At 35.6% G+C, this 15,458-nt stretch overlaps 1 protein-coding gene across 4 annotated transcripts in view; it reads right to left on the reverse strand.

Annotated features, from left to right (window-relative positions):
- PKN2 (protein kinase N2) overlaps positions 1-15,458 on the reverse strand; it is a 170,488-nt gene that overhangs the window by 62,907 nt on the left and 92,123 nt on the right. For all 4 annotated transcript variants that reach the window (XM_011982081.1, XM_011982082.1, XM_011982080.1 and 1 more), the window contains 4 exons: positions 15,129-15,283; positions 5,083-5,200; positions 4,291-4,436; positions 3,982-4,195 (listed from right to left, as the gene is read on the reverse strand). In XM_011982081.1, coding sequence (XP_011837471.1) covers positions 3,982-4,195; positions 4,291-4,436; positions 5,083-5,200; positions 15,129-15,283 — 633 coding nt within the window. The remainder of the gene's footprint in view (positions 1-3,981; positions 4,196-4,290; positions 4,437-5,082; positions 5,201-15,128; positions 15,284-15,458) is intronic.

Below are 15,458 nucleotides of genomic sequence, written 5' to 3' on the forward strand. Positions count from 1 at the left end.
TTTTTAGTAGAGACGGGGTTTCAACGTGTTAGCCAGGATGGTCTCGATCTCCTGACCTCATGATCCGCCCGCCTCGGCCTCCCAAAGTGCTGGGATTACAGACATGAGCCACCGCGACCGGCCAGAAGCCAGTATTTCTATATTTTAATTAACTCTTCTTTTGTTTCCTTTATGATTTAAAAGACTAATGCATAAAACAATATTTATAGCCTATGTTAATGAGTATATGGTACATAAAGACAGTTTGTGACAATATAACAAGGGCACAGTGAAGGAGTTTTGTAGGCTACTAAAGATAAGATTATAATAAATTTAGGACATTAGTTACAATCACTGGAGTAATCACTAAGAAAATAATAAACCTGCACACAGATGTTTATAACAGCTTTATACATAACTACCCAAACCTAGAAGCAACCAAGAAGTCCTTCAGTAAATGAATGAATAAATAAATTATGGTACATACACACAATAGAGTATTATTCAGCACAAAACCAAAAATGAGCTATTAAACCATGGAAAGACATGGAGGAAACTTAAATGTGTATTACTAAGTGAAAGAAACCAATGTGAAAAGGCTACATACTGTAAGATTCCAACTATATGACCATTCTGGAAAAGGCAAAAACTACGGAGGCAGTAAGGTGACTGGTTGTGAGGAGTTCAAGATTTAGTGAAAGACCAGGCATAGTAGCTCATGCCTGTAATCCCAGCACTTTGGGAGGCCAAGGCAGACAGATCACTTGAGCCCAGGAGTTGAAGACCAGGCTGGGCAACATAGAGAAACCCCGTCTCTACAAAAAAAATAAACTGAGTGTGGTGGTGTGCACCTGTACTCCCAGCTACTAGGGAGGCTGAAGTAGGAGAAAAAATATATATATATTTATCTCAGAAAAGGGAGCAAGAAGAGAATAAGAAAAGTAGAGTAGAAGCTGGGCATAGTGGCTCATGCCTGTAATCCCAACACTTTGGGAGTCTGAGGTGGGAAGATTGCTTGAGGTTGGGAGTTTGAGACTAGCCTGAGCAACACGGTGAGATCCCACTCCTAGCAAAAAATTAAAAATTAGCTAGGTGTGGTGGCACGTTCCTGTACTCCTAGCTACTCAGGAGGTTGAGGCAGGAGGACTGCTTGAGCCCAGATGTTTGAGGTTACAGTGAGCTATGATCACACCACTGTACTCCAGCCTTGGCAACAGACAGAGATCCTGTCTCGAAAATAAATAAATAAAAATGGAGTAGAAAAATTCAATTAAAACCAAAAGAAGGTAGTAATAGAACTCAGAGAAAAAAAGATAAACACTTGCAAAAAACAAAAACAAAAACAAAAAAACCTGCAAAATGCCAGAAGCCCTTTTGTTGTATAATAATTTGGCTGGTTTTTGTCCCTGGTTTCTGGAAGACAGCCTCTAAGTCTAAACCTCTGGACTGTCCCCCAGTGATAGGAGTGCCTTTGTTATTCATAGTGGATACCTCAGACCACACCTGATAAGGTGACTCATGGTTGGCCTCTAGACAGTTTCAGGATGGGGGGCTGGCCATGCCAGAAAGAATGATCATATCTTTAGGAGGTGGAGGCTTTGAGCCACACAGCAATCAGTCTGACCTCCTGACCTAGGGAGGGGCACAAGGCTGGAGATTGAATTCAATCATGTGGCCAATGATTCACTCAATCACACCTACGTAACAAAGCCCCAGTGAAAATTCTGCACACCCAATGCTCAAGTGAACTTCCCGATCAGTGACAGACACTGATGTGTTAGGAGGGTGATATATCCTAAGGACGCATAAGGTTTGTGTTTGAGATCCTCTAAGATCTTCCCCTTTATGTTTATTTTCTTTTGGCTGCAGTGAGCCATGAAGGTCCTAATTTGTATCCTTTATAATAAAAATGTAATCCTAAGTATAGTGCTTCCCTGAGTTCTATGATTTGTTCCAGCAAATTACTGAGCTGAGATGCTAGTAGAAATTCTGGAATCTGTAGACAGTTGGTCAGGAGTGCATGTGGCCTTGGAAACTCTAAGTTTGCTGCTTGCTTATGAAGTGATGGCAGTTTTGTGGGGGACTGTGCTATAAACCTATTAAATTTAACCTACCTCTCAGTAGTTACCACCAGGATTATTACATCCTATTGGTAATTACTTTAAATGTTTCTCTCTCTTTCTTTCTTTCTTAGAGATGGAGTCTTGCTCGGTCACCCAGGCTGGAGTGCAGTGGTAGAATCACAACTCACTGTAGCCTCAAACTTCTGGGCTCATGCAATTCTCCTGCCTCTGCCTCCCAAGAAGCTGGAACTACAGGTGCATGCAACCTCACCTGGATAATTGTCTTAAACTATTAAATTAAATAGCAGACACTGGTCAGATGCGGTGGCTCACACCAGTAATCCTAGCACTTTGGGATGCCAAGGCAGGCAGATCACTTGAGGCCAGGAGTTTGAGACCAGTGTGGCCATCATGGTGAAATCCCATCTCTACTAAAAATACAAAAACTAGCCAGGTGCAGTAGCACATGCCTGTAATCCCATCTACGCGGGAGGCTGAGGCACAAGAATTGCTTGAACCTGGGAGTGGGAGGCTATAATGACAGAGTGAGACTGTCCCAGTAAAAATGAATTTAAAAAAAAAAAAAAAAAAGCACAGACTGACAGAATGGATCTTATAAAACAGGACACAATAATATATAATCTAAAAGAGACTCATTTGAACCCAAAGACAAAACCAAAACAAAGTAGGGGTAGCTGTTCTAAAATCAGACAAAACAGACTTTAAATTAAATATTATTACAGGAGAGAAAGAAGGACATTATAAAGGAGTTAAGGTAAAGGTAAAGGAGTCAAGCCATCTAAAAGATATAAAAATTATAAACATACATGACCTAGCAACAGAGCCCACAAATATAGGAAACAAAAATTTACATAACTGAAGGGAGAAACAGAGACGGTTCTACAGAAATAGTTAGACATATTACCATACTTCCAATAATGGACCTATTAGGACATGATCAAAGAAGAATGAAAGAAAAATAACTATTGGTGAGGATCTGGAGATACTGAAACCCACTTTATACATTACTGTTAGAAGTATAAAATAATGTAAATGCTGTGAAGAACAGTTTGACAGTTCCTCAAAATCTTAGATATAGTTACCATATGATCTAGCAATTATACTACTAGGAATATACCCCCAAATTGAAAACAGATGTTCAAGCAAAAACCTGCACATAAATGTTCATAGCAACACTACTCACAACAGTCAAAAGGTAGAAAGAACCCATATACTCTGACAAACAGGTCAATCAAATATGGTTGAGTATTCCTTATCCGAAATGCTTGGGACCAGAAATATCTCAGATTTTGGAATGTTTATATTATATTATACTTACCGATTAAGCATCCCTAATCTGGAAATCTGAAATCCCAAATCCAAAATGCTCCAATGAGAATTTCCTTGGACATGACCTTTGAGCATCATGTTGGGTGCACAAAAAGTTTTGAATTTTGGAATATTCCCGCAAGTGGAATACTATTCAGACATTAAAAGTGAGTGAAGTACTCATACATAACATGAATGCACCTTGAAAACAATATGCTAAGTAAAAGAAGCCAGGCAAAAAAGGTCACAAATTATATAATTTCTATCATATGAAATATCTAGAATAAACAAATCTGTAGAGACAGACAATTAGTAGTTGCTGGCAGCTGGGAGGAAGGGGGAATGAGGAGTGACTGCTTAATGGGTATACGTTTCCTTTTGGGGTGATGCAAATGCTTTGAAACTAGGTAGTGGTGATGGTCACACAATATTGTGAATATACTAAATGCTTCCAAATTGAATAAAATTAAAATGGTTAATACAACAAATTTTATTCTATGTGTATCTTATCACAATTGAAAAAAATCTATGCACAAGTTTTTCAATTATTAAATCAGAACCAGTTATAGACAAAAATACACACAACAAACAACGGATATACACTACATACCTGTTAATGCTGCTGGTTTGGATAGTGTACTATATTGATTTTGTGTAGATATCATACTTTGACGTGGACTTAGTGTTGGTGATGCAACAAGTGACAGTTCTTCAATAATAATACTGCTTTTGGGATGATTCTTGGGAAGTTCATTTAATCTCTGCTCTAATGAATACTTTAAAAGGTCCAACTTCTGACTTGATTCATTAAATCTTGCTTGAGCCTTGCACAGGGAAAAGACAATTGTTGTCACTCAAATAATCACGTACTTTGAATAATGTATTTATTAAATCAAATAAAAATTTTATTTAGAATTACTTCTGAAAGTGCTTTTCTGTCTGTTACTTTTCCTGAGCCAAGTAATTTCATTACATTCTTTGCACCTTCTGCTACTGCAAACTCTATCCTAAAATGATGCCTTAATTCTTCCATCCGAAGTTCAAGAGGACTTATCACAGGTTTTGCTAGAAGGGAAAAAAGAAATTTTAATTGCACCATTTATTTGACTTTCCAATTTGCAGTGATTAAAATCATGAAAAGAAATGAATTCCCGTGACATTACAGTAATTTAGTCCTTACATCAATAAACACTGAAATACAAGTATTTGATATGATACTGAAATTCAGTCTTTCATTTTTGTCATTATACATCAAAATTACAAATCTGGAAAAAAGATTTTAGAGGTGAAAGATATCCAAATATTGTAACACTGGGAGACTGAAAGTTTCTACTCCTACTCTTAGCAACTAGCTGTAAAGATTTCTTCTGGAATTAAAAATAAATAAATAAAACAAAACCAAAAAAACAAAAGAAAACAAAATCATACTCTTAAACAGGTAACAGATTGTTTTAAAAATACAGACTGATTGTAAGTATTTGATAATCTATTTAAATGAAGAGATATATTCTAGATCAATATCTTCTTGAAATATAAGGGCCAAATATCTAAAAGCATCTATCCAAGTGAAGAGTCTAAAACTCAAGATTAAAAAAAAAAGACAGTAATAATAATGCTTCCTCCCCCTTAACTCTGAACCACTGCCCTGTTCCTACATAAGATTATTTAGCACCATTATGCTCATAAGAAGGAGGACAATTTATTCCATCACCATTATCAAAAGCCAATTCATTAGTCTGGACTGCCTGAAGAATCTGCATTCGTATGACTTCTATTTTTGTCTTGCTATCCTGGAGCAGTTGCTGAGCTGTACCATGGAGTTTCCGATCCTATTAAAAAAAAAAGTTTGAAAAATTAAGCAAATAAAGGGGAAAATGAAACATTTTCATATCTTCTAAACAGATCAAGTGATGTATCAGCAAGTGAAAAACAGTTAAAAGAATGCTGTTAGCGCTATATCTTATTGATAAATTTACAAAAAAAAGAGCCATCAAACTTACAGAGTGATAATTGTGAAAAACAACTCCATTAGTTAAGACAGTTTGGGAGAGAAGTAAATCTTATTATGGCTGTGTTTTTAAAATTTATCTTTTATTGCATATACTTGCAGTGTACATGATGTTTTGGTATGCATACACAGAGTGAAATGATTATTAACAGTCAAACAAATTTACTTCTACGGTTACCCCTTTTCATGTGTATATGTATTACGTGTATCTAAAATCTACTCTCTTAGCATATTTTCGGTATATAATATTAACTGTAGTTCATGCTATATATTAGATCTCTGGACTTATTCATCCTACCTAACTCTAAATATGTACCTTTTGACCTACTTCTCCCCATTTCTTCTTCCTCCCTATTGCTGGTAACTGTATTCTACTGTGTTTCTATTTATTCAGCTCTTTTTTTTGGATTCCACAGGGAAGTGAGATCATGCAGTATTTTTCTTCCTGTGTCTGGCTTATTTCACTTTGCATAATGTCCTCTGGGCTCACCCATGTTGTCATATATGGCAGTATTCCCTTTTTCAAGGCTGGACAATATTTCATTATGTATATACATATATATACACACACACAGCACAATACATTTATCTGCTAACAGATACTGTAGGTTTGAATCTTGTTACTATTTTTTAGAAAATCAAAATCCAAATTCACATTTGTAATTTTCTTATTTTTGCTATACACAAAAAATAATTTTTCTTTACTATGATCAATAACTCTAAGATTCAGAAACATAGTATGAAATGAATGCCTCCATGATTAAACCTAAAATAAAAACCTAATCAGATAGCATTTGTGTTCCAATTAATTATGCTAAGAGAGGTAGAAAACAGCACTTGTCAACCCTGGTGACAATGAGAAAGGTCCCTAGAAAGACTTTAATGTCAAAAAATGAGACCTTCTTAATAAAGCTGGAGAATAGACTTCTGTCATTTCTTAAGATTTCAAAAAAAGCTCTGAATTAAGTGAAATAATGTTAATGCCTGATACGATTTGGTGTTTGTCCCTCCAAATCTCATTTTGAAATGTAAGTCCTCAGTGTCTGAATCGAGGCCTACTGGGAGGTATTTGGGTCACAGGGACAGATCCCTCATGAATTGCTTGGTGCCACCCTCACAGCATGAGTACGTTCTCATTCTATGAGTTCACGTTGGTTGTTGAGCTGTTTGTTCAAAAGAGCCTGGTACTTCCTCCTCTCTCTCTTGCTTCCTCTCACCAGGTGACATGTTGGCTGCCCTTCATCTTCCATCATGACTGTAAGCTTCCTGAGGCCCTCAACAGAAGCACATGCCAGCACCATCCTTCTTGTACAGTCTGTAGTACCACGAGCCAAAAATAAACCTTTTTCTTTACAAATTACTCAGTCTCAGATATTCCTTTACAGTAACACAAATGAACCAATGCAATAGCATACCATTGCTTAGTTCCAGTAACACTGAATGTGAGTGACAGAAGGAATTGTATGCCAAATAATGACCTACTCAAAGATGTCAATGTCCTAAGCCTCAGAACCTTGTTAGTAAGTTACCTTACATGGCAAAGGAGATTTAAGGTAGCAAATAGAATTAATGTTGTTAATCATTTGACCTTAAAATACAGAGACTGTCCTTGATTATCCAGATAGGCCCAATGTAATCACAAGGGTCCTTAAATGTAGAAAAGGGAGGAAGAAAAGGTCAGAGTGATGTGATGTGAGAAAAACTGGACCTGCTATTGCTGGCTTAGAAGAAGCCAGGAGCCAAGAAGTGTGAGTAGCCTCCAGCAGCTGGAAAAAACAGGGAAACATTCTGCCCTACATCCTCCAGAAGGGAATGCAGTCCTGCCAATACCTTGATTTAAGCTCAGTAAGGTTCACTTCAGACAAAATAACTACAAAATTATAACGTAATACATTTCTGTTGTTTTATACCACTAAATTAGTGATACTTTGTTACAGCAACTGTAGAAAACTAAGAAATCTTAAAAAGAAATATTAGAAGTTAATGCCACCTCCTGTTTTTAGAGTTGCATCAGTTGTTAAAGACTGGTATCCACACACACATACACACACAAATTGATTAAACATCAAGTTAGAAAGTACTTACTCATAAGAAAGGACAAGCTTTGCATTTTATTTAAGCATCTCTATTTTTAATCACTAAGGCAATCAGTACTAATTTGGAAATAAAATAGCACACAATCAACCTGTATCCTCCCGGAGATTCATGTCTCTTAGAACCCAAGAGACACGCTTGATGACGGCAGTATTATTTCAATAAATCAAACACACACTATTTGACACTGAATAAAGAAGAAAAAGATTGGAGATAAGGGGAATAAAAGTGAGCTGAGATATACTCTGCTGAATACCAAACTCAGGTTAATATACCATGGAGGAAAAAACATTGCATATTTACAAAATTTATAAATTTTTCTTCTATTTCTTTCATATTCCCAAAGTCAGTCATTTAGAAAATAGCTTCTGGCCAGACTGCTGCATAATGACATTTAGGTCAACAATGGAATACATATACCTATGTTTAGATATATTTAGATATACAAGTACTTACCATTGTGTTACAATTGCCTACAGTATTCAGTATAGTTACATGCTGTTACTACAGCTTAAGTGCAATAGGCTATACCATATAGTCTAGTACCTTCTAGAATTGTGTAAGTACACTCTATGATATCCACACAATGATGAAATCACCCACTGATGCTTTTTTCAGAATGTATCCCTGTTGTAATGCAATGCATGACTGAATTTCTTTGAGATCAGACTAGAGTAAAAGTATTCCAAAGCTCATAATTTAATGGGACAACCGTACTTTGCAGTCAGACAGACTTGAGCCCAAATCTTATTATATATAAACTTGGACAAATTATCTATTTTCTGAAAGCCTTAGGTTTCTTGCATAAACTATGTAAATTGTGATACCATTCTCTTCAATATAAAACTTTTGTTAGCATTAAACTAAAATTATATTGCCTAGCACATAATTGGCATTAAAATGTTCTCTTTTAGGACAATAAAAATAATGATTAAGTGGCTTGAAGTTCTAATGTAAAAGTATAAATATTAAGTAAACCATATAATATTACCCTCTTCAATTAAGCTACTTCTTTTATTATTTTATTGTCATGCAAAATGACAGTAGTTCCATCATTTTACTTCTTTGGAAATACTCCTTTCTTCACTATTTCAATTCAACAAGCAAGAAACAGCACTTGTATTTTATTTTCAAAATTGGTGAATTTTCCCACAGAAATTTCTGGAGGATCTGCAGGATGTCAACATATGATGAAACTTCTAAAATGGACTTTGGATATTATCTATCACAGGCAATACATAGTTATTACATATCAGTTTTACGTTTTCAGGCATTCAACGGAATTTTTATTGAGCACATAATACGTACAAGGGAAGAGATAAGGCTGGAGTATATGAACTGGTTTACATATTGGAGAAATCTGACTTATGTTGATAAAAACTTTGGGAAAGTTTTTACATATATGAGGTTGAACTACATGAAAATGCCAATGTCTGACTGATTTTGAACTAAAAAAACAGCAATTTTATATGGCTCAACCTAATAGACTAAAGTAATGAACTATTAGTAATTGGTACTCTATAATGCTGGTAATTATATTTGGAATAAATATTTTACAATTATAAGAATAACTAAACATTTATACTATTTTCAAATTATATGTTTTTTATTTTACAAAAAAATAACATCTTGTTTTGCAAGCTACAGTGGGACATTACAACACATTACATCACACAGAAAACTTTCAAAAAAGCCAATCATTGTTCTTATTAGTACCATCTAGGTAATAAATAGGCCAATCATTCTTATTTTTTCATCATATATTTATGTTAAAGTAACATACAGGAAGTAAGCCATAAATTACATGCCAGACCAGTGAAAATACAAATATTAGTCAATCAGAATGTTATCCGATGAAGCTTATAATTTGCTAGAAGACATACAAATGATTATTATATGCACTAGGAAGTTAAAAGTAGCTGAAGAAAATTCCCAAGAAATATGGAATCAGGCCAAGGATGGTGGCTCACGCCTGTAATCCCAGCACTTTGGGAGGCTGAGGCGGGCGGATCATCTGAGGTCAGGAGTTCAAGACCAGCCTGGCCAACATGGTGAAACCCTGCCTCTACCAAAAATACAAAAAATTAGCCAGGCATGGTAGTGCCCACTTGTAATTCCAGCTACTCAGGAGGCTGAGGCACGAGAATCACTTGAATCTGGCAGGTGGAGGCTGCAGTGAGCCAAGACTGCCCTACTGCACTCCAGCCTGGGTGACAGAGTGAAACCCTGTCTCAAACAAACAAACAAAAAAAAGGTGGAATCAATTGTAGTTGAGGGAATCCAGAAAGGCTTCCCGAGTCATTATAATAAATAAGTGTGGAATATGTCAAGACTGGAGATTTTCTCATGTTAAGTGCTTTTACAACGACAACAACAAAAACAAAAAAAAACAAAAACAAACTTCCACTAAAGAACCCAAGGGTACTTTTGGAAGTAACCTGGTTGTCATGGTGGTATCACATATGCATACATATGTATAGAAACATCCAAATTAATCGAAATGTATAACTAAATATCTGCAACTTTTTTCTATCTAAATTAGATCTCAAAGCTTAAACAAACAAAACTGGAGGACTGGCGGTTGGGGAGACCTGGATGGATAGTCTGGTATATCCATATGTGGAGGATTGGGGAACACTTAAAACCAATGCAAGATGCTGGTAAGAACCCCAAATTTTAATAAATACCTTGGTTTACCGCCTGAATATATATACAGGAGACATGTCTTTATTTTTATTATTTATTATTTTTTTGAGACGAAGTCTCAAAAACTCCCAGGTTCAAGTGATTCTATAAACAGGAGACATGGCTGGGCACGGTGGCTCACGACTGTAATCTCAGCACTTTGGGAGGGCCAGGCAGGGGGATCACTTGAGGTCAGGAGTTCGAGACCAGTCTGGCCAACATGGTGAAACTCCATCTCTACTAGCCATACAAAAAATTAGCCAGGCATAGTGGTGTGTGCCTATAATTCCAGGTACACAGGAGGCAGGCTGAGGGAGGAGAATTGCTTGAATTTGGGAGGGGGAGGTAGCAGTGAGCCGAGATTGCACCACTGCACTTGAGCCTGGGCGAGAGAGCGAGCCTCTGTCTCAAAACAACAACAACAACAACAAAAAACAGGAGGTATGTCTTTAACATATCTCATGAAGCCCCCAGAGATCGTTTCAAAGGATAAAAAAACAAAAAACAAAAAACAATGATGCTGCTTAAAGCCACACTACCAAATAAGAAAATGGCAAGCTAAACTAGTTATGTAATGGGGTAAAATAACTGCATCCCATTCCTCAGATCCTTGTGCTGACAATAAAAACATGTTAGTCATAAAAGGGATAATAAGAAAATAATTACAGTACACACAGTATGAAATAAGAAAAAGAACAATGTGTAAATTATGGGCCAGAGGAAGATAAATGGAATGGGCAGTGAAGCGGTATCAATTGTTTTAACAGATACTTATTGAGTATTTGTAGCAAATTACTTCAATGTAGTATTGTTTTAGGTATTGAAGATATGGTAATAACCAAGATAATGTCTCTGCCTGCATGAAATTTATTTTCTAATGCTGAAAACTGATGGTAAAGAAAGTGATCACATAAATTGTAATTTAAGGTAGTGGTAATGCAATAAAGGGATAAGAAGAGACACAGAGGTTGCTATTTATCTTAGGATAAGTAGTGAAGAGCTTGCTGAGGTGGTAGCATCCAAGTAGATGACTTAATGAAGGGAGAAAGCCACAAAAGTACTTGGGAGAACAGATACCTAGGCAAAGACATAGCAAGTGCAAAAGCCCTGAGGTAAGAGTGTGCTTGCTATGTTTAAGGGATAGAAAAGAAGCTAGTGTAGCTAGAGTGTAATGAGAGATGAAGGTGTTTTAGAAGATGAGATCAGAAGCTATAGGTTTTCAGAGTCAGAATAAGAATTTTGGATTTTAAGTATGAGGGAAAACCACTGGAGGGTTCTGAAGCAGGAGGGTGAAAATATCTGACAAATTTAAAAAGGACAGCTCCGATCATAACATGCACAAGGGTAATAATTTAATCATGTAGAATCCCATAACCAGAGTCCTGTTGACAATTTTTACTGCCAAACTGAATTAATCATCCCTGTCCCTAAATTTGCTCCCCCTCATGAATTCTCTGTCATTGTGAAGGGCACCATAATTTATCAGTCGATCCACATAACCAATCTAAGAACAATCTTTGACTCTGCCTCCTTCCTCATATCCAAGATACCAAAAGTATGACTCTTATCTTCACTGTTTTCACTGCTGTTACAAGAGAAAGGAAGCTATTTAACCTGTACTACTGCAAAACACTACTTAAACTTACTGCCTGCATATAAGACCTTCTTTAATTAATTCTTTAAGTCTGAGGAGGATGGATGTGAACTTTTTTTTTTTTTTTGAGATGGAGTTTTCCTTTTGTCGTTGCCCAGGCTGGAGTGCAATGGTGTGATCTCGGCTCAACACAACCTCCACCTCCCAGGTTCAAGTGATTCTCTTGCCTCAGCCTCCCAAGTAGCAGGATTACAGGCATGCAACACCATGCCCAGTTAATTTTGTATTTTTAGTAGAGACAGGGTTTCTTTATCCATGTTAGTCAGGCTGGTCTCTAACTCCCAACCTCGGGTGATCCGCCCACCTTGGCCTCCCAAAGTGCTGGGATTACAGGCGTGAGCCACCACACCTGACCGGATGGATGTGAAATTTCTAAACTTGAAATCTGATTGTGTATTTTCCCAGCTAAAAGGAGCTCCCTGCTTTCAGCAGCTCCATCTATCTTGTAAGATAATCACAACTGCTTAATTCTGTGCAAACTACCATATAACCTGGCTTTTCTTTCAGTTTCGTTATATCTCTCACTATGCCTCACCCACTTAAAACTCCACTGGTGGGGAAGGGAAAGAAGCCCTAATGGAATCACCTGGAGGACTTTTCCCAAACAAAATGAATGTCTTTCTGGAGATTCAGATTTGTTTCCCTATGGCTTTTAATTGAAAACAACTGCTAGAGTTGACAACTCTTACTATCAGAAGTACATTTTAGCTACCCTCAGATATGTTAGGTAAGAAATATGCTAAGAACTTGTGCTACAGCCACACCAAATCACTTTCATTCCTTAGAATAAGCCAGGCTATTTCACAGTTCCTTACTGTGTATATACTGCATTCAACCACACCACCATCCCTAAAAAGTAATTTTTTATTAAATGCCAAATCATCCTTCAAATATCATACTAAAACTTAAAAGATTTCATTCTGGCAGTTAAATGATTATTCTCCACTGTGCTTCCAAAGTCAGTCAAACAAATCACTGTTACACACTGTAACTATTCACACACGATATATCTCCTTTTAAGATAGCGGGTCTCTTAAAAGCAGGATATTATCTATTGAGTACCTAGTATGTAATAAGGACCATCTTTATTACACTTATACCCCACAGCCTAGCATAATGGCTATCAAACTTTTAACTAAATCCTTAGTGAATAAATTAATATTCCACATAATTAAAATTTATAATTTTCCCTAATCTAAAACGACGTACTCTGACCCTTTGAGAAGTTTAAAGATGAAAAATAAAAACAGTTAAGGTGGAATCTAGACAGAAATAACTGGCAGGCCTATCTCAGAGACAATAGTAGTTGCAAATGGGCTTTGGACATCCATTTGAGTCCCTCTCAAATTAATAAATCTAATTCAAAATAAAAACCTATGCAAAATTGACATATCTGTTTTAACAGGATGCTCACAGCCTTGTTCACTTTGGATCTGTGGTTGTTTTAGGTTATCTATTTGTTTTACTTTTAATATGTCCATAACTGTTCAACTTAGAGCAGTGGTTAGTAATCTTTTGTGGATTAAATACCACTTTGAGAATAAGGTGTAACCTACAGCCCTTTCATCCATACAACTATCAACACAGACACTTGCTTTTCCTATAACTTCAAAGGGTTCATAAACCCCTCAAACTAATCCCTCCACCCCAGATTTAAAAACTTTACTCCAAAGGTAGTAGCTGGGTTAATTTGAAAATGCTCAGCATAATGTGCTAAAATCGCAGTTCCAGGAACAAAGTATTTACTTAGAAAAAAAAAGGTCAAAATAACATTTTATAAAAATATAAAATCCCTAAAACTAAATGTCAGTGCTAAAAATAACAGCACAAACAATAACTCTATCATCCAATAAGAAATGTTCAAAGTTAGTGAAATAATATCCTATCAAATATCACATAAGTAAATAGGAACAAATACCTTTCTCTAAAAGTAACAAAAAATTCTTTTGAACATAAAATCTAATGCTCATAATTAACGTTAAAACATTTTTTATGAAAAGTACACATTTCTTTCTTTTTGATGTCTTCCCTAATGTCTTTTTTTCTTTCTCTTTAAACAATTTTTTTTTTTTTTTTGAGACAGGGTCTTGCTATATTGACCAGGCTGGTTTCAAACTCCTGGCCTCAAGGAATCCTCCTGCCTCAGCCTCCCAGAGTGCTACGTATACAGGTGTGAGCCACCAGGCTTAGCCTCAAATTTCATTTGGGGTGAATAGCTAGGATGCACGACTAAGAAAAAAAAATTTCCCTCTGATTTCAAATTCTTTTTAAACTGAAACAAACAAACAAAATACATAAGAACTTTTATTATGAAATTATTTTTAAAATATCTATTAAAATATAAAAAATTGATTTGCAGAGATAAAAATATTTAAAATACATGAGTTGAAAGTAAAAAGGTATATTTTATAATTTTATATCCTTCTTAGAATTTTTGGAAATTATTAAAACTATAGAACCTTAGGCTGAAGAGAACCTTGAGGATAATCTGGCTCAGTGGCTCACAACAAATTTTTTTTTTTTTTTTTTTTTTTTGCTGCATTATACCTAATAACAAGGACATGTTCTTATTACTAAGAATTGCTCCACATAACACTGATTTTCAGTTAGGAGTTATATGCCCATACCAGATTCCCAAGAATGCACAGGTCTAGGCCAAGCAATTATTGATGATGCCAAAATGTACCATCTTTTCATTTGCCCTCTCCCGAAAACTTGGGAGAGTGGTCTATAATGTGGAAAACTCATTATAGACTAAATTTTTTTAGATAATTTCTTTTTAAATAATTTTAGATTTACAGAAAACTTGCAGATATGGAAAGCTCTGTGTATCCTTTACCCATAAGGTCAAATTTTTGATTAACTAGGTCTTGGTAGGAATAAACAATTTTTAAAATGTTACTTTAAAAAAAAAAACCCATGAAACAAAACATGTTTCCAAATTCTTTTATTCACTCTTTCAAATTTTGAGGTAAAAATGATCTCAGATGTCATAATATAGTGTTTAAACAGTGAAATTACCAATTAAAAGCACAAAAATGTGACAAACACAGCACTAAACAGATCTCAAAAAGGATACTTTTTAGTGTACCATAGCTTAAGAAGGCAAAATCACCTTGTTAGACCTCAGCTGGAAATAAGCATGTCAGACAATTCAAATTTCCCCCGCTCCAGGCATGTACACAAATGACTGCCAAAGTGCCATGCCACCAGTACTGATGTTGGAGTTACAAATAAATTTTATTTAGTAGATAAATTTATAACTATGGAATCTGCAAATAATGACTAAGTAGTTACATTTATTTACTACACTTACCTTTGAAGATCCATTTGAATACATCTGTATCATATTCTCTGCACCTTGTTTTACTTTAAGTTCTATATCCAATTGTTTTTGTAGAGCCTTTAATCTATTGTTGCTAGTAGAACAACGAGGGTCACTATTTGGAGTATCTGGAGTCCTTGGGCAATCTGTAAATAAAATATTGTTAAAATTACTTATTAGAATGAATTGCTGCTTAAAATTGGAAGTTAATATTTTTCAAATAAACAGCGTTTTTCAAACTTTGAGATGAGCCTAAATGAAATCTCCTTATGCTTATAGACAATCCATGAATTCAACCAATTCATGCAAAAAAAAAAAAAA

This window comes from Mandrillus leucophaeus, unplaced genomic scaffold, assembly GCF_000951045.1.
Source record: "Mandrillus leucophaeus isolate KB7577 unplaced genomic scaffold, Mleu.le_1.0 Scaffold235, whole genome shotgun sequence".
NCBI classification, from domain to species: Eukaryota; Metazoa; Chordata; class Mammalia; order Primates; family Cercopithecidae; genus Mandrillus; species Mandrillus leucophaeus.